Source organism: Camelina sativa, chromosome 7, assembly GCF_000633955.1.
Source record: "Camelina sativa cultivar DH55 chromosome 7, Cs, whole genome shotgun sequence".
Taxonomy (NCBI): domain Eukaryota; kingdom Viridiplantae; phylum Streptophyta; class Magnoliopsida; order Brassicales; family Brassicaceae; genus Camelina; species Camelina sativa.
The window spans coordinates 32,181,450-32,204,430 of NC_025691.1; the positions used below are offsets into that span (position 1 = coordinate 32,181,450).

General features: G+C 32.9%; 3 protein-coding genes, 2 long non-coding RNA genes and 1 pseudogene across 6 annotated transcripts; 1 reads left to right on the plus strand and 5 right to left on the minus strand.

Moving 5' to 3' along the window:
• LOC104703807 lies at positions 1,608–2,535 on the minus strand. Its single transcript, XR_754246.2, has 2 exons — positions 2,112–2,535; positions 1,608–1,994 (listed from the first exon to the last, which is right to left on the minus strand). It is a non-coding gene; the product is annotated as an uncharacterized LOC104703807 (long non-coding RNA).
• Positions 5,173–7,045, plus strand: LOC104703808 (autophagy-related protein 8c). The gene is made up of 6 exons (XM_010419882.2): positions 5,173–5,333; positions 5,476–5,532; positions 5,970–6,025; positions 6,118–6,170; positions 6,563–6,681; positions 6,811–7,045. The coding sequence occupies exons 2-6, from the start codon at positions 5,496–5,498 to the stop codon at positions 6,903–6,905; spliced, it is 360 nt and encodes a 119-aa protein (XP_010418184.1). The 5' UTR covers positions 5,173–5,333; positions 5,476–5,495; the 3' UTR covers positions 6,906–7,045.
• On the minus strand, positions 7,177–7,566 carry LOC109125693 (annotated as a pseudogene).
• On the minus strand, positions 8,889–11,828 carry LOC104703809 (ankyrin repeat domain-containing protein 13C-like). Of its 2 annotated transcripts, none has more exons than XM_010419883.2 (2): positions 10,061–11,824; positions 8,889–9,471 (listed from the first exon to the last, which is right to left on the minus strand). In XM_010419883.2, the coding sequence occupies exons 1-2, from the start codon at positions 11,564–11,566 to the stop codon at positions 9,088–9,090; spliced, it is 1,890 nt and encodes a 629-aa protein (XP_010418185.1). In that variant the 5' UTR covers positions 11,567–11,824; the 3' UTR covers positions 8,889–9,087. The 2 variants fall into 2 exon arrangements, with proteins under 2 accessions (XP_010418185.1, XP_019083648.1); XM_019228103.1 differs by lacking the exon at positions 8,889–9,471 and adding an exon at positions 9,490–9,711 and having other exon boundaries at positions 10,061–11,828.
• Positions 15,350–16,807, minus strand: LOC104703810. The gene is made up of 2 exons (XR_754247.2): positions 16,600–16,807; positions 15,350–16,498 (listed from the first exon to the last, which is right to left on the minus strand). It is a non-coding gene; the product is annotated as an uncharacterized LOC104703810 (long non-coding RNA).
• Positions 18,736–20,118, minus strand: LOC104705180. The gene has a single exon (XM_010421154.1). It carries the CDS (start codon positions 20,116–20,118, stop codon positions 18,736–18,738), a length of 1,383 nt encoding a protein of 460 aa, XP_010419456.1.

Below are 22,981 nucleotides of genomic sequence, written 5' to 3' on the forward strand. Positions count from 1 at the left end.
ATTATTATAGTAAAATATTAATCTACGGTTTTATATATGTAAAATATTTTATAACATCATTTATATTAAAGTTGGCCTTGTATAATGTGTATATGTTCTCATAGGAATTTGGTATGTGGAGAAATTCACCTAATTAACACTTAAAATCTCAAGTGGATAGATAGTGGGGGAGTTCATATATATCTCGAAGACTCGATTCAGGTTTTGGGTGGATCTGTCTTTAGGCAAATAGTAAAACGTAGCTTTTGAGGCATTGCCATACATCGCCTAATTAAGCGATAATATAAGTTAAGCTATGTCTCTCATGATATAGACTGGCAAAATCATGAAACAAACCATGCAAAAGCCTTCGCAAAACTATGCGTATTTCAGGATTGGTCCGTCCTCTCCAACTTTGTAAAAGTGTTAAACTTCAATTTGCCCTATGTTTTTTTTTTTCTTTCTCTAATCATTTTCCGTTTAAATGTCCATTCTATTAGAATTCTTGCAGATTTTTTATCCGGATTGAACAACCAGTCAGAGAGTTTCATTCTAATTTGACTGTTTGGATGGGAGAAAAAAATGGAGGTAAAGTGAAATGTTTTTAATGGAGAGGGGAAAGATATTAAAGAAGAGAAACCATACCTTTTTGGTTACATTTGGTTTGTCCTATGAGAGACAGAGCTCTAATTGTTGTGCCCAATTCATTTATTTCCTTCCACATGCTTTCGTTTTCCCTTCCTCATTTATTTCTCTTTTGTCACTCCTTTCTGTTTTGGTTTCTTTCACTTTCCTACTTTTCGATTTTGTTCGTTATGGTTATTATACCTTTAGGCTTTAGGTTACTAGTATATAACACTTTTATGTAAGTTTTTGTCAAACAATTTCAGACACTTTTCCAAGATGAAGAAAGCTGAGGTATATCTTCTTATGATATTCTAATAGGGTTGTTACACATTAGAATGACAAAATTGACAAAAGTGAGAATGTCCTCAAATCAGTTTTATGTCCCTTTTGTGGGAAATTATCATGTGATGGATATATATAGTAGATTTGTCAATATATATAAGTGTAGACCTATCTCTCATTAAATCCGTCCCCGCCAAAACAAATTTAAGGTTTTGGTCCTAAGCTCGTGGGTATTCTGCAAGATGTAATTAAAGATATGCCGGCCACTTCGCAGGTTTTTGTTGGTTTTGCACATATTTGAATTACATATATATATATATATGCTCTGTCATTCGTTTATATTTGAGTACTTTAAAAGAATATACACTTCTGGTTGATACCAAAAAAATATATATATACACCTCTGGTTCGTATACATAAAATATGTTAGATATATGTAAAGCAAATTGAACTTACCTATTTTTACTTTGAATTTAGTTTTCACAGTTATAAACTAAAATTTAGATTTCGATATTCGTTAAGTGCACTTGCTTACATATTATGGAAGTAAAATTTCTAAACGTTTGTGGACGTAAAATTTATTGAAGGTTCGAACATTTTGCTAGTAGAACCGTTCATTGTGATTTATTATATTACAAATAAGGTGGTCTATCATTTGTGTCCGGCATAAAAAGAATGAGTTGTCTTTGGTATATTTGTGTTGGGAAGAAAACTTTGGATAGATAATTCTTCACTAGATTAGTTAGTTAATTCTCTTTAACATAACAAAATCAAATATTTCTGATAGTGATGTAAATTGACTAAAAACAAATAACCAGACAAATATAGCTTTTGTTAGTATTTAAAAAGAAATAAAAAGTTCTAGCTAGCTAGCCTTTACTAGTTCTATAGTGGAACGAGTTATATGTCTAATCCACGGGTTTAACACCATTATATTCATGGTAGGATAAGAATATAAACGAACTGAAAACTTCAGACAAATACAACATTATGTATTCTCTGGCTGTTGATGATAGCAATATCTTCTCGCAAATGTTTTTGCGTTGTTATTTTCTTGTCTTTTTTTCTCTTTTCCTTTTTCTTGTTTATCCGAACTTAATAAGAGCCTGCAGATAAACATCAAAACAAAACTAATTAAAAAATCTTAAAATAGAGAATCAATATAGATGTATATACCTTGATGAAGTGTCTACTAACAAAAAAAAAAAAAAGTCTATACTAACATCAAGTCTTCTTTAAACACGTGATATTGGCACGGCTCAATCAAACAAGCCGATCTCTGGAAAAAAAGAAAAGAGAGTACAGTTTTCTGATTGAACCGCACCAATATCTCGTATTTTGATAACCAGTGTAGTGCGTTCATGGATTGCTGATTATATACCAAACTCCACCTCAAAAAAGCCAAACCAAAAGAGAAGAAATCAAAAGCAAATAAATGATTGAAACAAATTGATGCACAGGGCACAAGAGACAGGTACTTACCGTTAAAAATTTTATTTTGCGGATATGGAAAATGAAAAGGAAGACAACATGAGCTACTGCAATGTTTTTTTTTAATTTTTTTGTATCTTGGGTTTGCAGAGTGTGGCTAAGAGATATAAATACGAAGAGGTGAAGAAGAAATGACAAGAGAAAAACAAGCATTGAATTAGGCCAACAACCCCCACAACAAAAAGGAAGTTGGTTGTATTAAATTTGAAAAAAAAATGAAAAAAAAAATCCGTTACAAAAGTTAGATATTATTATGTTATTTTCTTAAAATAAAACATCAAATCAAATAGGTCTGCCGTTACTTAAAAAAAAATTCTTTGAACCACTTCCAAGAATTTCATAATGATTACCAGCTAGTTCTGATTTATTGAAGTTGTTAAGAAACAGCTACACCATTATAGTTCTTTAGTATTGGTATTGGAAACTTGCTCATGTACACATAGATTACAATAGATTATCTAATTATATCTATCACCATATATATATCTACACCTAATCTAACTTAATTTTCCATGAATACTATTTGGTGATGGATATGTCTATAAGAATATGACCACAAAGTTATTGCAAATTCGTATTGGAATTGGCAGTTGGCGATGCAATATTATTCATCGCATATCTCTAACAAAAAGATAACGTCACAACTTTTGTTAGGTGAAAACGTGAAGGTGAGTGTTAAGAAAATACTTAAGACTTTCTGCGATTTAATTTACCTTATCTCATTTTTGTTGTTTAAGTTTATATAATTTAGATATGTCAACCTCATGTAACCTGTGACATGAGGCAATATATTAATATTTATGAATAATATTTGCATGTACGTTCAACGTTTTTGATCTCTATTATATATATATTTCCAATACTTAAAAAGCATGTGTAACGCCTCGACCAAAAATCGGAACAATGACCACATGAAGTTTGTGCATGATCAGCTGCCTTGTTCTTAATTTTTTTTGCTTTTACTTTAATAATGTGTTGTTCTTAATTTAATATGGATTTAAACCGTATATGGTATTGGTATATCGCATGGCTATGTCCACAATGAACATAACATTTTTTTACCGTATTACCACATTTACCTTGTTAGGTAACTTCATATCCACAACACATGGACATGAGTATATAAATAGCTAACGTAACTTATACATGTAATGTAATTATGAATTCATAAGCTTTTCAACAATTAACAATCACATTTTTTTTTTGCTTTTGACGCTTGTACATACCAAATGTCAATCTTTTACTTTCAATGTATTAGTATTTTATGGTGGCAATTTTGTGCAAGAGTGGACAATTTTTTTCTAAATTTGTCTTCATCTAATTCTCTAAACACATGTTGCGATTAAATCCTTAAAGAGGTTCGTATGCAATCATAATATTCATACTATTTTTTTGTCAAACTCATAATATTCATATATATATCCTTGTTTTTGGGAGGGATAATTCATTTATTCTTCATATTTATAGTAGTGTTGAGCTAGTGGTCGCAAGAATTATTTTCATTCGGTCATTTGTATTTCATTTGGTAATTTGTTATCTAAAATATAACTTAAAAAAGTCAAAGATATTATTTTCGGATTCTTAAGGATCATTCAAATGTCATGAACTAAAATGAGAAAAGAAAAAAAACTGTAATATATTTTAGAATTTCTAGTTAAGGAAATGGATTGAAAACTATGAAACACTACTGGCCATAATGGATACTGTTTTTAATTCAATTTTTGGATTTGGTTTTTAGGTTTTGGATTTTAGATTATAGTTTTAGATTTTGCTAATAGATTTTTGTTTTAAAATTTCCAAAAAAATGGTTTTTTTTTTGAGAATGAATAACATAGAAGGGGAAAAATTAGATTCTCTAAATAGAAGTACTAAAAATCTTAAATTGAAAATGCAAGGCTACAATAAATAAAAATTCCTAACTTTTAGAAAATCCGAAATATAAAAATCTTGATTAGTATGAAAATATGATTTTAAAAAACAAAAACCAAAATCACTCTCAAAATTTACAAAACATAAACTACACCAAACCTTATCAATATAAGTGTTCATCCGGTGGTCAAGAGAATTATTTATAGCAAGAAAAAAAAAATTAAACTTGTCTAAGTTAAAATATATGGCTGGTATTATAGATGAGCGAGGTGAGATCCTCTCAATAGATTTCAAAGGACATTTGAGGTTATAAAAAACTATACCAAACTTTATCAATATAAGTGTTTAGCTGGTGGTCAAGAGAATTATTTCTAATAAGAAAAAGAATATATTAAAATAACTTAAAAATTAAAGATATTATTTTCAGATTTTAATCAAATGATCATTCAAATGTCATGAATTAAAATGAAAAAAAAAACTGTAATAAATTGTAGAATTTTTAGTTAAGGAATTGGATTGAAAACTACTCCCTTTGTTTTTTTTATTTAAATTTTTAGCTTATTTTTTGTTTTAAATTAGATGATTTTTTCACAAATTTATACAAAATTAATTATGTTTTTATTGGTTTTAACAATTTATATTATACAGATTATTTTTATTGATTGAATTATATGTAATTAGATAATAAAAGATGTTTTTATTTAAAAATAATTCTTCAATCTGTATGCATCATTCTAGAAAATCGTAATTTGTAAAGTTAAAATTCTAACAATCAATTGTGTGGTTTGACAAAAACAAAAATAAATTAAATGAGTCACAACACAAAGAAAATAAAAAAAAATCATTGAGAACCGATTCTTAACCGGAACCCGGTACCAAATTTCCGGTTATGCATCAACAGAACAAATGGGGAACAAATTGTGACTGTCGACGAAAGTTTCAGAGTTTCGTGCAGATTAAAAATCTTAGAAACCCTAATTCAGTTTTCTTCACGAAACCCCAAAAATATCGAGCTTTTGATCCTTTCTCCTTTCTACTACATTCGATTCTCTTTTAATCACTCAAACTAAAAGCCCTAATCTTTGGTATGTTTCTTCTTCTTCTCTGATTTCGTAACTTCTGGGGGTTTTTCTTCTGTTTTCCCTTCGGATGAATCAATCTCTGCGATATTTGAATTCGTATATGTGGTTTCAATTCATAGTGATCATCTTTGTTTTGCGATTTCAGGAATTGGATTCTTAATCACCATGTCCAATAGCTCTTTTAAGTTGGAACACCCACTGGGTTAGTTTCTCGTCTCCTTCTTGGTTCTTCATCAAATCATGCATAAAAACTAAGACTTTTTGGGTTCTGTTAGTGGATCACTAGAAATTAAGGATCTTTTAGTGTTACCCTTTTAAAAAGGAACGATTTTGATTAGGATTTGATCAAATCACTAATGTCTCCAGCGATCAATCAATCACTGCTGTTACTTTGATCAAATACCTAAGATATTATGAATCTTTGATTGTTATTCTTTTTAAAAAGGGGAAGATTTTGGGTTGATTACGAAATCAAATCACTAATGTTTGTGTTAGAATAGATTTGTGAATTTTTGATTTGTATCTAGTATTCTTAGGTACATAGTAAACCCTATATATTGTATTTGTATCTGTTTGCAATGATCAATCAATCACTGATGATGTTCTTTGATCATTCTGTGGGGGTTTTTGTTATGTCAGAGAGGAGACAAATTGAAGCTTCTCGCATCAGGGACAAGTATCCAGACAGGATTCCAGTAATGTTTTCTTGTAAACGTTTGTTTGTATTACTCCGTCTAAAAAACTCCTTCTATGTAGCTTTGACAAAGATGAAGTATATATGTTGCAGGTGATTGTAGAGAGAGCTGAAAGAAGTGATGTTCCTAACATCGACAAGAAAAAGTCAGTAATGAACGTTCTTCTTCTTATCCTCTTCTTCTTTTATTGGCAACTTACTGTGAGGTCTACTCATCTTTGGTTTACTTAATAATCTTAAGTGAACAGAGTGCCTTTGAACACTCTCTTTGATTGATCAATGTGTGATATTCTAATTCCTCATTATGATTGGAACCGACCGAAAGGATCTATTTTCTTGAGAGAGAACCATATCTTTGTATAGTGAAGAGAGTGCCTTTGAACTATAGATTTCTTCTAGAACTTTATCTTTGTATATTGAAGAGAGTGCCTTTGAACATCTATCTTTTAGAACTATAGATTTGTTTAGTATGAAGACTACAGAGTCTAATATCAGGGATTTGTGTTGATCTGTGACTCTTTGGTTGTTGGATTGTTAGGTACCTTGTTCCGGCTGATCTTACTGTGGGGCAATTTGTGTATGTTGTTCGTAAAAGAATCAAGCTTAGTGCGGAAAAGGCGATCTTTGTCTTTGTGAAGAACACATTGCCTCCAACTGGTAAACACACAACTCTTAGCAAAAAACTCGTTTATGTTAGTTTCACTATCACGAAAGTAGTAATTTGCGCGTACACTTTGTTGCAAACTAAACAATGATGAATGCTTTTTGTTGTCGATGATTTTGCAGCTGCAATGATGTCTTCAATCTATGATGAGAACAAAGACGAAGATGGGTTTCTCTACATGACTTACAGTGGAGAGAACACCTTTGGTTTGATTTAAATGTGTCAACTAGTACTAATACATTTGTGTTCTGTATAAATTTTACTCTTTTATGACTATGAATGTACTTTATGCTGCTTTGGACTGTTTTTATGTAAATGTTACTTTGAATATATTTTATGTAGTTTGGGTTTTACTTATGGACACACAACTTGTGTCATCTATTGATTCTCTTCTACTACCACTCCACTATGATCGTAACCCAAACTATGTCTTGATTGTCAAAAAATTAGTGATCAGCGCATCCTAACTTGTTATTAAAGTAAACGAAGATTTGAGCCATGTCATATAAAACAATAAAACTTTTCAATCGTGGGATGCACAATAACACGCATGAAACTCACAAATAAGAATAAAATAAATACAATGGTGATTTGAGATCTTGAGAAGAAACCATTTATTTTCAAGAAAAAGGGGTAACAAAGAATTTGGAGTTGTTCTTTGTTTCAAGAATTAGAGTCCTCCTTCTTCTTCTTAGGCACAAGATTCTTCACCCACTTGAAAGTTATGATATCAACAATCTTGGTCGATTTGGTTTGGCCAGAGTTCTTACCGCCTGCATCTTTCTTGTTATTGGTGTTCTCTTCATCTGGCATATCCCCGATCCCTCCGGTTCCCATTGATCTGCCCAACTTGGTGCCTCACTTGTCATATCACAATATCTTTTCGCAAACAAAAAAGTCGAACATCAAATCACATTCTTCAATCAATCAATCAATCAAAGAAAAATAAATATAACATTAATGAGCATTGACTAAAAACTGAATTATGTTTACCAATTACATTTAAGAAATTAGAAGAGAAATTAGATATACCTCTAATGTGTTTGTTGAGAACTGAGAAGTCTTCTTTGGAGAAGAAAGACAGATTTGGATTTAGCACAAAATGAGTGATGATGCGGAGGTGAATGGAGAATAATAGTAGATGTGCTGTTCTTTTAATCTATAAACAACTATATAAAGTATTATTGTTTAGGTTGTCCTTTTTTTTTTTTTTTTTTTTTTTTTTTCGAGGAAAGAAATGTGTGTTGTTTTTGTGGGTAGGTTGAGAATGTTTGATGTTTGTGATTCTTGTCTTTGTGTTGCTTTGTTTTTGAAATTGGAGAAGTGTGGACGTACGTGTATTTATAGGCAAATTAGAAGGAACATTAAATGTTAGGTTTCTTATGCTTGAATGAGTTCGAGGTATGGAGTGAAATTGAGATTGTCACGTAAACATTACTTTGCGCATCTATATTTTTATTTTATTTTCTTCCTCTAGAGTTTCATATTTTTACTCTCTCTATCTATCTCCATTGTTTAAAAATAAATTTATTTTAAAGATTTCGTTGTCTCTTAGCGGGACCATGCTTATCGTATTTTCTGCAAGAAACATCGCTTAAGGATTTAAGGTAATTGAATTGATTTATTCCTTCAAATAGTCTCGCCTAGAATACTATTGGTTAGATTGACTAAGAGCAGTACCCTCTTCGGATTTTTATTCCAAGAAATTATGTATCATAATGGGTAATANAGGCACCTCTCTTATTAAGTAATTTCATAGGTTTTGTAACCTTTCAGTTTAACATTATTTATCAGTTTTTTATATAATTAGAAATGGTATATATACATACACAAAACCAGCTTGGAATGGAATGTAATCCAAAACGTCTAAACTGTGTCTTATGTAACCTAAAGCAGAATACTCATTGATTACTTTATCAAAAGTCATCACTTCGAAGTTTAGTACAGAATACTAAGGACTGTTCTTAAAAGAAGAACAAAAATGTGAATATATATATTATCTATAGTTTTTGTTTTCTATAAGAAAAAGTAATTTTGTATCTAGACTAGAAAAGTTAATATAAATGTTGGTCCATAAATAATAAAAGCACAAACAAATAGTTATTTTCCTTTTTGTCCATTTTTTTTCTTTTACTTTAGTTTGGTGCGGTCTATTTGAAAGCTTTTGTTATTGAACTCTTTTAGACCATGACCGACGAAAAAAGAGTAAAAACGACAGCATTTGATTTGATCATATCAAAAGAATTTAAAATGTATAGTAAACAAAAAAAATAATACTACAACCAGTTCACTATATCACTAAAAAAATATCAGATTATCTACAACGAAAAAAAAAGAAAAAAATGAACACTAGATTTTTTATATCTTTCGATTCCTCAAAATAGGAGTAGTAAAGTAAACTACTTTGATCTCTTAGTAGACTTTAATTTCTTCATTTTACTATTATTATTACCTGACTTGTTATTATTACTACTACTCATGCTTGTCCATTTGTACCCAATTGGTATAGCGAACGGGTCAGGCATTTGCTGCTCCTCTTCCTCTATCCCTCGCTGTGAGCCTTTCCCACTTGCTAGTCTCAGCCACGTTGATGGCCGTGAAATTGCATTCCGAGCGTCCGGTTTCTCATCATCGGATTGGTCTTCTTCACCTGCAGTGGAGTTGGCTGAGTTGAGAAACCTTGGGCTAGAGAGCGGGGTGTAGAATGTCTCCGCCGGCGGAAGCTCGACGAACTTGGTGAATGTGATGACTACTTTGACCGTAGGGACCACCGGAATCGACAGCTGGAACCCACAAAGAGAGATTTTGTTTAGCATAAATAAAGCAAAGAAGTTTCATAATCATCATCTAAAGATTTTGACTTGCGTTAACAAAAGCACAATTTCCCAAAACTAGAGAGATCTATAGAAGAAGCAAAAATCATTTGTCCCCAAAAATAAATTTAAAAAAAAAGCAAAAGCTTTGGTTCCTCCTCCGTGACCCATCCGTGATCTTGTCACGTCAGCGTCTTCCATTGACAAACACTAACCCAATGAGAACGGAACACGTTAGCTACTTTGACCCCATTAGGTATAACGGTCGTAATGTTTTAGCTTAGGAAGTGCCCAAAAAGAGTAACACAAACGGCAAAAGCGATTTCATAATTTAAAAACTTGAGAAAAATAAAATAAAAAATAAGCTAATTTAGATATTTGTATTAAGATATACATAAATTTTGGAATCATGTTTAGGCGATTTAGGGTTTAGGATCAAGGTTTTAGATTTTTAAAACAAAGATTTATTTGTTAATTTTGGTATAAAATTATGAAAGTTTTTTAAAATTTTTAAAATGGAGAAAGTAAAGATATTAACGAGCTTGTCACTTTTTGTTACCTTGACTGGAAAAGTTCCCGGCGGGAATTTGGTGGTGAGAAGATCACGCATTCTGGCGACGGCTTTAACTTTATTAGCTAAAATGTCAAGTAACGGAAGCAGCTCCTCCGTTTTTAACGGAAACTGATCCGTTAACCAAACTGACGGATGCAAGCTTTTCACGAACTCCTTCTCTTTAATCTGAGGAGACGGTGGAGGATTCACCGGAGACACAGTTGAAGGTACGGCCACTGATCTTCTCGGCGGCTGGAATTGAGCTACTGATCTTCTCGGTGGCTGGATTTGAGCCATTGACCTTCTTGGTGGTTGGAATTGAGACACCGATCTTCTCGGCGATTGAGATTGCTGCGACGGCGGTGGTGGTCGTGGTGGCGCGGCGGATGGATAAACGTCGACGCTTTTTCTCCCGACGGAGATCCAATCTCTATCTTCTTTAACGAAGCTACTGTGTCGTCTCTGTAACCGTTGCGGCGGAGCTAAGAAACTCGGATTCTCAGCTACTAAGAAACCTTCATCGTCTTCGTCTAACTCCAACGGCAAAACCTGTTCGCTTCCATCTCCGGTGACAATTTTACGAGATCTGAAACTAAACGTGACTTTCTGGATTTCATAAACCCTAGCTTTCCATTCTCCGACGTTCTCCATCTTCTCTTGCCGCCGCCAATTCGTTCTCCCGACGAGCTCTGCTTTAGTAACATCCATCCCTGGACGGTACAAACTCGACTGAGAACAGAACCCGGCTATATCGGAGTCGCTAATCGGAGCTCCGGCACTTTCGAAAGCGTCGAGAATTTTCCGATCGTCTCGATTGAGTACAAGCAAAGATCCAGGAGCAATATCTAGAGACTCATCACCATCGCCAAGGAACAAAAAGCTCTGATCGGCTCTCTGAATTTTCAAACCGTCAAATCCGGCTAAAGTAGTATCAGCGCGGAGGTTACCGTCGCGTTTCCAGATCTTGTAAGTATCGGAGGGAGCGATTTTTCCGACGAACGGAATCACGGAGCTCTCGAAGTGGAAAGAGATCTCCATGTAGAAATCTCTCATACGGCGGAGAACAGCGATCAAACGAGGTAACCTCCGCCGCCATTTACACCAAGCTAAACGGTGGTGATGCCGTAAAAGCACTTTCATAACCTCAGAATTCCGGCGACAAAACGCCTCCTGTAACGGATTCCATCCGGAAGCGTTCTGCAGCGAGATATCTCCTCCGGCTGAAGAAATCGCCCTCGCCGCGAAGAGGTCGTCGAGTCTAACCGCTAGATGGAGCGGCGTCTCGCGTGAAGGAACGTCGCGGCGGTCGAGCAAGGCGGAGATCTGATCAGCGACTCGTTCTTGACTCAGTGAGTCGGATTCTGTTCGGATCTGCTCTGGATCTCCTAGCTTCGGCAACGAGGAGAGAAGACGAGTGAGCGCGCCGTGATCTCCTAAAACGACGGCGTAGTGAACTGGACTGTGAGCGTAATCTTCAGGTCTGATTGCAGACGCTGACGAAGGCCGAGACATAACTTTTTTTTTTTCCCCGGCGAGTTTTAACAGTGAGATTGAGAATGTAAGGTGTGTGTAATTGTGATTGTGCTTCTTCTTCTTCTTCTTCTTCTTCTTCTTCTTCTTCTTCGTCGTCGTCTTGTTGTTTGTAAGTTCGTCGTCTTCGATTGAAGCTGAAACGGAATGATTTTGGAAATGGGGATGTTACAGAAGTCGAAGTTTGTGGTGTGGAATTTAATTCCTTTTTATTTTATTCATTTTATTGTTTTTATTTTAAAATTACGTTTTTAATTTTTTGGAAGGACTCTTTATTTGGGGAGGCGTGAGTAAATAAGGATATTTCTGGGCTTTTCTTGTCAGTACTCTTTTCTTTTTTCTTTTATTTTCTTCTTTGTTTTTCTTATTTGGCCTTTTTTTGTCTTTTTCACTATTGTTTGTTATTATTATTTTTTTTTAATATTTTCTGTTGGATTTTAGGTGTTTCTTTTCTGAAATTTTGTACTGTATAAAGCAATGTAAACATAATAGTATTTGATGATAAGTTGAAAAAAATATTTGAATGATAATAAAGGAAATTTAATAATTACTCTCTTAGAACAATATCATTTGAGATGTCACAGTTTATAGTCATGACTCATGGTTGACTAGTAATGATGAAATAAGAAATAAATTATTATCAGTTCCTATCATTTGGTTTTATTTATTTGACTCATAATATTTATTCACTTTTTTATTATTGATGATTTTTTAAAAATATATATATAATATTGGTTTAGAATTTAAGAAAATTGTAAATCACAAAAAAAAAATGAAAATTAAATTTAGAATCAAATTTTAGTACGTGTAAGAAAGCTTAAAAAATAGTAAATTAATTAGCAAAATAGGGAGTATATTTTATTTGAGTGGTTCACTATTTTGATAGTTACAAAGAAAGATTAAATAGCTACAGACATTCGTTATGAGATTATGAGTGTTATATACAATTAACTTTTCACCGTTTAAAATTTGGTTTACAACCAATATTTGTGTATAACATTACTTTTGTAATATAGCATACAAAAAAGTACGTCAAAATATGATTATATTTGATGATAGCCAGGTAGAAAATATTCGAAGTAATTAGACTCTTAACAAAATGATTTGAGATGTCAAAAGTTTATGGTACTCATGGGTCGACTAGTAATGATGAAACGAAATACAACAATGATCAGTTTCTATTATGGTTGTCGAAACTTTTAGCATTATTCAATTTGATTGATAAATAAATATTTATACTATACATATTACATAATAACGTTTATTAATACGACTAGTTCGACAGTTACAAAAAATTAAGAGTTATAAATATTCGTTATGAGATTTTGAGTACTTTATGCAATTAAAATTAGGGCTGGGCAAAATAACCGATAACCAAATAACCGACCGAAACCGAACCGAAAAAAACTAAACCGAACCGAACCGAAATTCTTCAAATACCCGAATGGTTAGTAAAAATCTATATCCAAACTAACCGAAACCGAACCGAACCGAACCGACAATTAAATGGTTAACCGAAATATCCGAAAACCTAGAAGATATCAAATATTATATACTTAATATTATGCAAAACTATAAAATAAACTTAAAATATAAATTATTTCTAGATTCAAAACAATTAAATATTTTAAATAATCAATATATGTAAATGTTATTATTTTGAATTTACAAAGTTAAATACTATTTTGTAAAATTGAATCAATATTTTTCCCTTTTTTGTATTTTTGTTATTGTATATTTGGTTAATTTTGGTTATATTCGGTTAGTTTTGGTTATATTTGGTTTATTTGGTTAATGTTAATATAATTTATGTTAGTTATGGTTATTTATTTAAATAACCAAACCGAAACCGAACCGAAAGAAACCGAACCGAACCAAACCGAAATTTCATAAATATCCAAATGGTTACTATATTACTATATCCAAAATAACCGAAACCGAATACAACCGAACCGAAACCGAATGGTTAACCGAATGCCCAGGCCTAATTAAAATCTTGCGAGCGGTTCACTGACTGGATTTTAAACGTCAAATTCACTACGTAACTGTTTGTTATGTTTTTAAAGCTATTAAGTATAACTGTATTAAGTTTTTAATGGTGTTACCTACTAAATATATATATACTTATAGACTACAAAATGGACACATTGTACATCTCTAGACCACTCATATATAAATGATCTAATAAAAGTGGTGTGTAAATCAGAATTTAATTTTTGCTTATAGGACACAAGGTACGATACGAAGAAGGTATACGAAAAAAAAAAAAAAAGATAAAAGAAAAGTGAGAAAAGAATCGCTTTGTCGTGACCAAATGCAAAATTATGCAACAGAATTATCTGCTAGAAAAAAACAAATTATACTTTGCTGCTCCCTCTAACCGACCAATCCGCTTCTTTATTAGTAATCTTCATTATTAAATTGTACATTATCTTTAAAACTAATGCACAGACCAAGTCTTAAACCTTAAACATTGAGTCTTCTTGATCTGATATATAGATCTTGGTTCTCTAATCTTGATGGAGAAAACTGAAACGGACTGAGTACATTGAGTTAAGTACGTATGCAACAAACCAAATAAAGGTTCTCTGAAACTTTGTTATACTCCAAGAGATTCACCATCAAGATCCTGTCTAGAACGAACAGACAAAGTTGAATTTGGTGTTTTCACAGAATACAAAAAGAGACTTGATTGGGAAACGGGTTGAGCTAAATCCAAGTTATAGGTGGAAGCTCTATGACATTAGATTCTGAATTAATTAAAAAGATGAAGGAACTTACCAGAGTTTTGGCACATCATGGTAAACTTGTAGATTACTCTTACTTGAAAAAGATCCCATATAACTAAAAACACAATTAAACCAAGAAAAGGGAAAGAGAAGTCTGATAGATTTAGCTCTTAAAAAAATTCGAGCAAACATTGCTAATCAACAACAAAAGCATTACCATATCTCGGTGTATCAAAGTCCCCAAGCAGGGAGAAATCATTAAGGCAATCTCACAAGTCCATAAACTAGTGACAAAGCTGTTATTGCTTGAGTTTTTTTTTTTGTTTATTATTTTTTTTTTGGAATGAATGTAAAATTTTATTCATCAAAAAAAAAACCTTCTCTTTACAACATGTAACGTCTTGGATGTTTAAATCTTTAATACATAGATGACAAGCTTAAATTTGATGTCAAGCATTTCTGAAAGAAGTTTGCAGCTTTTGCTACAGTTTTTTTTTTTTTGAAAATTTGTGAATTTTCATTGAAGAAATTGGATTGTAGTATCTACAATAGGGTGGTACAACAGATAAGCCTTGCCAAAAAATACACTTAAGGGCTATTAGACAACATGTGGAATAAGCGAGAATTACACATGTTTTAACCAGTCTTGCAGAAGATTTTTGAAAAGCTTCATGTTGCTTCTTGCGAGTATTGCGTCTCTAACATTTCTGTCCAATGCCTTGAACAAAACATGCGGTGGCGTTATGATGTTATTATGGAGCCTGCAGTTGCGTTCCATCCAGATGGTATAGATGACTACCTGTGCTACAAGTCTCCTAAGAGTATGGGCAGAGGTGTTAAACGGTAAGTCCAACCAACCTGAAAGTGCTTCCCAGGTATGAAATACGAAGGGTCGATATCCGAGTCTTCTTGTTGCTTGCAGCCATAGTTCCTCACTAAATTCACAGTGAAGGAAAAGGTGATCACGAGTTTCCAGGTGGTCTCCACAAATGCAGCAGGAGGTGTCAAATGCTACAGCTTTTGTGTTGTCAGAATATGAAAGAAAACTCTTAAGAAATAAACTTTTGGTGAAATGAAGAATAGATTATCCAAATTACACTGAGAGATCATACTGAAATCTAACAATAGACGAGCCAAATTACAGAACGAACTCCAACATATAGACAGAAACCGGATCAACTTGAGATTACAAAAGTTTTAAATTAAGGTTTCAGGCTATGATGAGTAATAGCAAAATCCTTGACGCTTCCTGCTATATGAAACACGACCTCCATTGAAGATAGCCATCAACTCGTCCACAAGCTCCTTGTCAACGTGCATCATCACAAACATATTTAAAAACTTTTCATCCGTACTCTTCAAAAAAACAGACCCGATTGAAGGGAGTTTGATTCCTGTGTCTCCGAGCAGTCCTTTGGACATGAGAGCTTTGATTACGTTACACCTAGGAACAGTCCTCTTCTCCAGGTTGTATCCAAGTACCGAAGGGTTTGAAACCAGAAACTTTCGTGGCCAGTTCATCTTCTTCACCAGAAACTCAACCTTCTATTCACCATCTCCGCAGATAATCCAATGCAAGGAGGAAAGTGCTTGATCAGAGATGAACAGATGAAATAACATCCTCTGAGGGACACCCAATTCTCTCAGAGCCATTACATTCCTGATTTTTATTCTCCTGACTTACTACCCTGTGGCAAAGAATGACACAACTTGGAACCCTTATCGGCTTCTATAAACTCTTTTGACGGAATCCTAGTATACGCTAATGGTTTTGCCTCCTCTCTTCCCCAAGATTTTAGCAACTTTTGAAACAATCTCAGCGAGCTCAGAGCTTGAAGCTCCTCTGGACAGCACAGCAGAAACTGGAGCTTAGGAGCAAGTGTGATTTCTCAACATCTGCTACAAGCAATAGTGGGTAATTAATTCGTAATGACATTGGAGATTTGAGAATCTGTGAACCCATAGCTTCAGAACAGAATCAGGATTGACCTTAGTCGTCAAAGCTAACTTTCTTAGAGAGATCGATTCTGCTAGTTTTGTGGTTAAACCCAATGAATCAACCCAGAGATAAAAGACTGTAAAAATCTTTCCTTTTGGACCAGCAACAGAGGAGAAGGAATTGGAAAATGCGGATACCGAAACACTAAAAAGTTACAACATTTATGTAACTTGACCAGCCTTCTACCTGCCATGGTGTATCAAAGAAAACATGAAATAACTAACCACAGTGCGTCGAAGCAATCAGACCAATCAATTCGAGATAAATCTCAAAATTTCCAAACTTACAAGTGACTGACTCGTCGTTCTGAGTGCTGGCAGAGATTGAAAGGGTCGTCGACTACTTCAACAATCCGCTGCTCTGTTCATTCAATTACGAGAGTCGCAAAAGAATCAAAAAAATTGGGGGAGAAACCAAAAAAGAAACGATTTTGAGGGTTTAGGAGTAAAGACCCTGATGGAGAGAGCGACAAGAAATGTGAATGCCATAGAACGACCGAACATGGTCCGACTAAAACAAAAACAAAAAGATTTCGTTAAAATTTATTTATTATTATTATTATTTTTTAATTCTTGTCAACTCGTTAAAAAGTTTGAAAAATCAGGAACTATTATTTTTCAGATTTTATTTCATTATATTCAATAGAGAACCAATTTGCTCCACAACCATTTTTGATAAATAGTTTTTTTTTTTTTTTTAAATTTTTGATATATAGATTTTAAAAACAATTTTTGATATATAGATTTTAATCTTTAAAAAATCAGGTTGGGGAAAGACAAATTGACTACAGTTGTTGGCGTCAGCCAAAACACACAAACCACTTTACCAAAAAACTTCATGACTAAATGGATTGGTGAACCTTTGGCTAGGTTGCCAAGGTTTGGTTGTTGTGTGACTCCCCTTAAGAATCAGTAGGCTGTGAAGGAAGGCACAAAGACTAATAAATGAGGAAGAGGACACAACAAATAACACATTAAAAAACTTAATACGTTATACTTAATAGCTTTGAAAACAAAATCAATATAAATAGTATTTGTACCAGTAATTTAAAATATATTCTTTTATTTTTCAATATTAACATCAATTAAATTTATTTCAGTAACAATAAAATTTTAGATTAATTTAACACAAATGCATACCATGATTTTTTTTTCTTCTATAGAATTTTATTAGTTATTAACATACATATATTTCGAGAATTTTTTTAATATTTACTTTTAAATAAACAGTATTTTAATATTCGTTCACTTCTTGTTCCATTTTGTTCCTCATCAATTGTTGTAAGAATAACAAATTTATTCGATGAGAAATGTAAAAGAATGGTTTGGACAAGTTACAAGATATTTCTTTGAAATAGTTAAAATTTGCATATGCCAATAGTTAATAATATGTATTTGTTTGTGCCCCATAAATTTAATTGATGTTTATATTGTAAAATAAAATAATGTATTTTAAATTACTGGTATAAATATTATTATTGTTATTGATATTGTTTTTAAAACTATGAAGTATAACGTATTGAGTTTTTAATATTTTATTGGTTTGTTACCTAAAAATATATACTTGTAGACTACAAAATCGACACATATTAATGATCTAATAAAAGTTTTGTGTAAATCATATCTTAATTTTTGCTTATAGACACAAGGTACACGATACGAAGAAGGAATACCAAAAAAAAGATAAAAGAAAAGTGAGAAAAGAATCGCTTTGTCGTGACCAAAATGCAAAATTATGCAACAGAATAAAAATTTATCTGGTGCTCGGCTGCTCCCCTCCCCTCTAAGGCTCTAACCGACCAATCCACTTCTTTGTTACTACTTACTAGTAATCTTCATTATAAAATTATATCATTATTTTCAAACTAATACACTAACCATGTCTTAAACCTTAAATATTGACTCTTCTTGATCTGATATATAGATCTTGGTTCTCTAATCTTTGGTGGAGAATTTTGAAACTTGTAGATTACTCTTACTTAAAAAGGTCCCATAAAACTAAAAACACAATTAAACCAAGAAAAGGGAAAGAGAAGTCTGATAGATTTAGCTCTTAAAAAATCGAGCAAACATTGCTAATCAATAAAAGCATTACCGTATCTTGGTGTACCGAAGTCTCCAAGCAGAAAAATCATAAAGGCAATCTCACAGGTCTATAAACTAATGACATATCAGCTTCTTGTCTGCTGTCACCTCCTACTTCATTTCACCAAAAGTTTATTACTTAAAGAGTTTTCTTGTCGATTTTTCACCAACACATGAGAACAACGTAACATCATTCAAATCCATCACATTGGTAAATATATAATTTCGATTCACATGTTCAGCTCTTGGCTACATTGCTTTTTAATATGCTTCAAACCTCAAGAGTAATATAAACGAGATACATGAATAAAAGAAAAAATACTTGAGAAGCCTTCTGATCTATAAAACACGATATCCGTTGAAGATAGCCATTAGTTCAGCCACAAGCTTCTTGTCATCATGGTTCCTCACGTACATTCTTAAGAACTCCTCATCCGTGCATAACAAGACAGCTTCCTTTAAAGGAATTTTGCTTTCTCTGTTTCCTAGCAATCCTTTTGACATGAGTGTTTTCATAACGTTACACCTTGGTACAATCCTCTTCTCCAAGCTTAATCCAAGTACTTGTGGATACAAAGCCACTGCCTTTAATGGCCATTTCATCTTCTTCACCATAAACTTATTCTTCTTCTTCACTAAAAACTTAGTCTTCTTCTTCACTGTCTCTGCAGGTATATTGAGACACTGAGGGAAGTGCTTGAATATCATGGAAAACTCATCTTTGCTGAATCCTAGGCCTTTAAATGTTTCAATGGAGTTGGCTATCTTCTGGTCTGAAGCACCGATGCAATGCGGAAACACTGAGAGGATCTCATCTTCGAGTAGTCCACACTTCTTCAGGGTTTCAAACTTCTGAGTTATCTTCTTCTCCGATAATCTCATAGAGGTTGGATACATCTTGAACATTTCCCTTACATCTCCCACATCAAATCCTAACTTTTTATAGATATTGACCTTTTCTTCTATAGCTTTGCCGCTGATTCCTTGAACAGCACGTAGAGCTTCCACAAACTCTGCAGTGGTGAGATCAAACCCCATCTCAACAACCTTCTTGAGAGATTCTTCAAATTTTCCTCTTCCACATACAAGTTTACGATCAGAGACGAGCAAAGGGAACAATAACCTCTGAGGCACGCCAAGTTTTCTCAAAACCAATAAATTTCTGATTTTATTCTCTTGCATACCTTGTGGCATAGATTGACATAACTTTTCAAACTTGGTACTCTTACCCGCTTCTATAATCTCTTTGACAAAATCATAGTATCTGCTTATAGTTTTGTCTCCTTTCATAGCCAAGATTTTAGGAACTTTTGAAACAGTCTCGGTGAGCTCAGAGCTTGAAGCTCCTCTGGACTGTAGAACCTGAAGCTTGGGAGCTAGTGATTTCTCAGCATCTAGTATAAGCAATCTTGGATAATCCCTAATGATGCTAGAGATCTGAGGATCTGTGAAGCCATGACTTCTAAAAAGATTCAGAACAGAATCAGGATTTCTCCTCTCCTCGAAGCTAACTTTCATTGAGATCGATTCAGCCAGGTTTGCGGTTAAACCCAGTGAATCAATGAGATAAGAGACTGTAAAAATCTGACCTTTTCGACCATTTTTAGAACTAGTAGAAGAGAAGGACTTAGAAAAAAAAAGGTATGGAACATTTTGCACTGAGACTCTCAAATTGTGTAACTTAAGAGACCTTCTTCCATGTTGGAGTATAAGAGAAGACATAAACAATGCAGCAAATATTGACCACTATTCAAGAAACAGCTTCTCTCTTCATCCACTTACGAAATCCAAAATGAGGGTTTAGGGTTTATGATGACTCATTAAAATAAAACATTCATAAAATAAATAAAAAATCAAAATGTTTGGGGTATGGAATCACGTCGTATTATTATATATGGAAAGTAAGCTTTAGGGTATATTCCTTAACGGTCTATACAAATCAAAATCAATAAACGAAACATATATATTACACCATTTCTGTAACTTAATCAAGTAGTAATCTATAGGTAGGGCAGGCTGGCAGCGATCCTACTACATTCACATTCTGGTTCACAAAAGCTAGTTTCAAAACACAAAAACGAAAAAAGAGTAACAGTTATTATGAACCAGACCAACGTAGTGTTGGGCTGTGGTAAATCTCCCAGGTGGAGGTGCTGAGTTTGATGTTTCTACAAACCAAGTTATGTGAGACTAGTTAAGCTAGGTTACTAACTAATGTTAGACTATACAATATCTAGATTGAATCATGCCTAAAATGGGGTGGTTAATTAATCTAGTACTTTGCATGTGAAAGTGTGTAATAGTAAAGCAAGTGTGTACTATGTATGTGAGATCATCAATGTACCGTCTAGAACGATACTCATATACCGTTTTTCTTGTTCCTCACATGATGTTGAAGTGAAGCCACGAGGAGAGCTTCTGGTTCCTGACAATCCTCCAAGATACAGAGTGGCTATATATGGGGTAAGTTTTATGCCAACAGAAACATTTTTTTCGAAAACTCGAGGTCCAAAACTTTCAAATCGATGACTTCAATGTTGTAATTTTTCTATAAAGCTATCATACTAATTAATGGATATGATAGCTTGTAGATTACTCTTACTTAAAAAGAACCCATATAACTAAAATCACAATTAAAAAGAAAAGGGAAAGAGAAGTCTTAAAGTTTGTCAACATAGATCGTAGCCGTCAAGGAGTGCACAAACCTGTCGGCTTCACATCAAGAAGTTGTTACTCTTGAGCTTGTTGATGTTTGTCATATTGACGGAGGTGAGATTCTGAGAGTTCGAGACAGCAATGATTTCGCTGGAGGTGGACGACATGATTAGGCAGGATGGCGGCTAAAAGATTTTAGGTATTGAGGCTCTGATACCATATAGAATAGGAGGTTGAATGATTCTATTATATAGTAGGGTTACATTTTATATATAGTGTTTACAAGAGATAATTATTTACTATGTTATCCTTTCCATATATATCTTATACTTCATAGTCGAGGGTGAAGGATCATCCATGCTTAAGGGAGAATTCACAGCAACTAAAAGAGTAAAGATAACAAGACAGGTGATGATTAGTGGTTATTTCATCATGACAACTTTGGCTAACATTCTTTTGTATAATCCTCGTACCAATCAACATATGACCTCCCCCCATTTACCAAGCAAAAACACGGAAGACTATGTCGGCCATTACAAAGATAGGTTTATGATTCTTTCCCTAGCGATAAGTGATGATGTCAATTGCAGTGTTGACCAGGTATATGCATTCTCATTCAGTAGCGAGAGTACCTGAAAACAGATTAACACCACCATGAAGACCAGAAAACCAAATAAACACTGCATCTTGATAGAGAATCAGATTTATTTCTTGGCGAATGTGGATAAGGAAACATTGCGTGTAGAAGGATCATATCAAGACATTGTGTCTTTTGAATTGATCTATCAAGAGATAAAGTTGCTTGTTTGGTGATGGAGTTTGAAATAAAAAAAATTGTGTTGTTTGAACATGCTTATAAAAATTTGCATCTGTATAAAACTCATATATATTTTGACAAATCTTGATAAGGAAACAGTGGGTGTAGATTAATCTTACAAAGATGTGGTTGTTTCTTTCGAATTGATCAATTTCAAGATCATTTTTTTTGCTTCCAACAGATATAATAACTTTGCCTCACAAATAAAATATAGTAGCATTAATTAGACTTTAATTAATAACCATAATACAGGATGAATATGCTATTCATCATTATTCTTCAAAATTTTAACTATTTCAAAGTAATATCTTGTGACTTGTCCACACCATTCTTTTACATTCCTCATTAAATAGGGAATAATGAAATATATTTATTCCTGTACAACATCTGATGAGGAATGGAACAAAAAGTGAACAAATATTAAAATATCATTCTTATTTTTTAGTAAATATTAAATAGTTTCTCTTAATAATATATGTATGTTAGTATCTAATAATATTCAAATCTTTATATAACCTCATGCATTTTATGTTAAATTAATCTTTAATTTTTCTTTGAAAATTGAATTAATGAAATAAATTTAATTTATGTTTATATTGAAAATAAAAGAATATATTTTAAATTACTCCTATAAATAGTATTTTTAATTAATATTAATATTTACATATTTAACATGATATATATATATATATATATTTAATTCAAAATTCCTAGTTTAGAACTAAATGTAAAACTAATTAATTGTTAATACATTTTTTAAGATATTGTTAGTTACCATTCTTCTTATCTTATCCTAACTTTTTATTTTTCATTTTCAATTTTTTTTTTTTTTTTGGTTCCATTCCTCATCATTTATTTTTTCTTTTTGTTAAAGTCCTCATCATTTAATTTCTTCACTTTCTTTTTGGTCCTTACTTAAATCACAATCGAAAGCTAAGTTTTTTGGTTTTAAGATATTCATTCATATAGCTAATAAATGAAATATTAATGTTAGTAGTTTTCATGGACTTGTTTATATTGTGTCTTGACTCCGAATAAATATGTGTGTGTTCTTTGTTTTTAAATGAGAAATGGCTTATGATGGGGATGAGCTCGATGATGCAAAGCAAAGTG

Coding starts and splice junctions, on each gene's coding strand:
- LOC104705180 (XM_010421154.1), bottom strand. CDS start 20,118: ATGTCTTCTCTTATACTCCAACATGGAAGAAGGTCTCTTAAGTTACAC.
- LOC104703808 (XM_010419882.2), top strand. CDS start 5,496: ATGTCCAATAGCTCTTTTAAGTTGGAACACCCACTGG. Junction 6,171..6,562: donor CCTAACATCGACAAGAAAAA/GTCAGTAATGAA, acceptor TTGGATTGTTAG/GTACCTTGTTCCGGCTGATC. Junction 6,682..6,810: donor GAACACATTGCCTCCAACTG/GTAAACACACAA, acceptor ATGATTTTGCAG/CTGCAATGATGTCTTCAATC.
- LOC104703809 (XM_010419883.2), bottom strand. CDS start 11,566: ATGTCTCGGCCTTCGTCAGCGTCTGCAATCAGACCTGAAGATTACGCT. Junction 9,472..10,060: donor CGGGAACTTTTCCAGTCAAG/GTAACAAAAAGT, acceptor TGTGGGTTCCAG/CTGTCGATTCCGGTGGTCCC.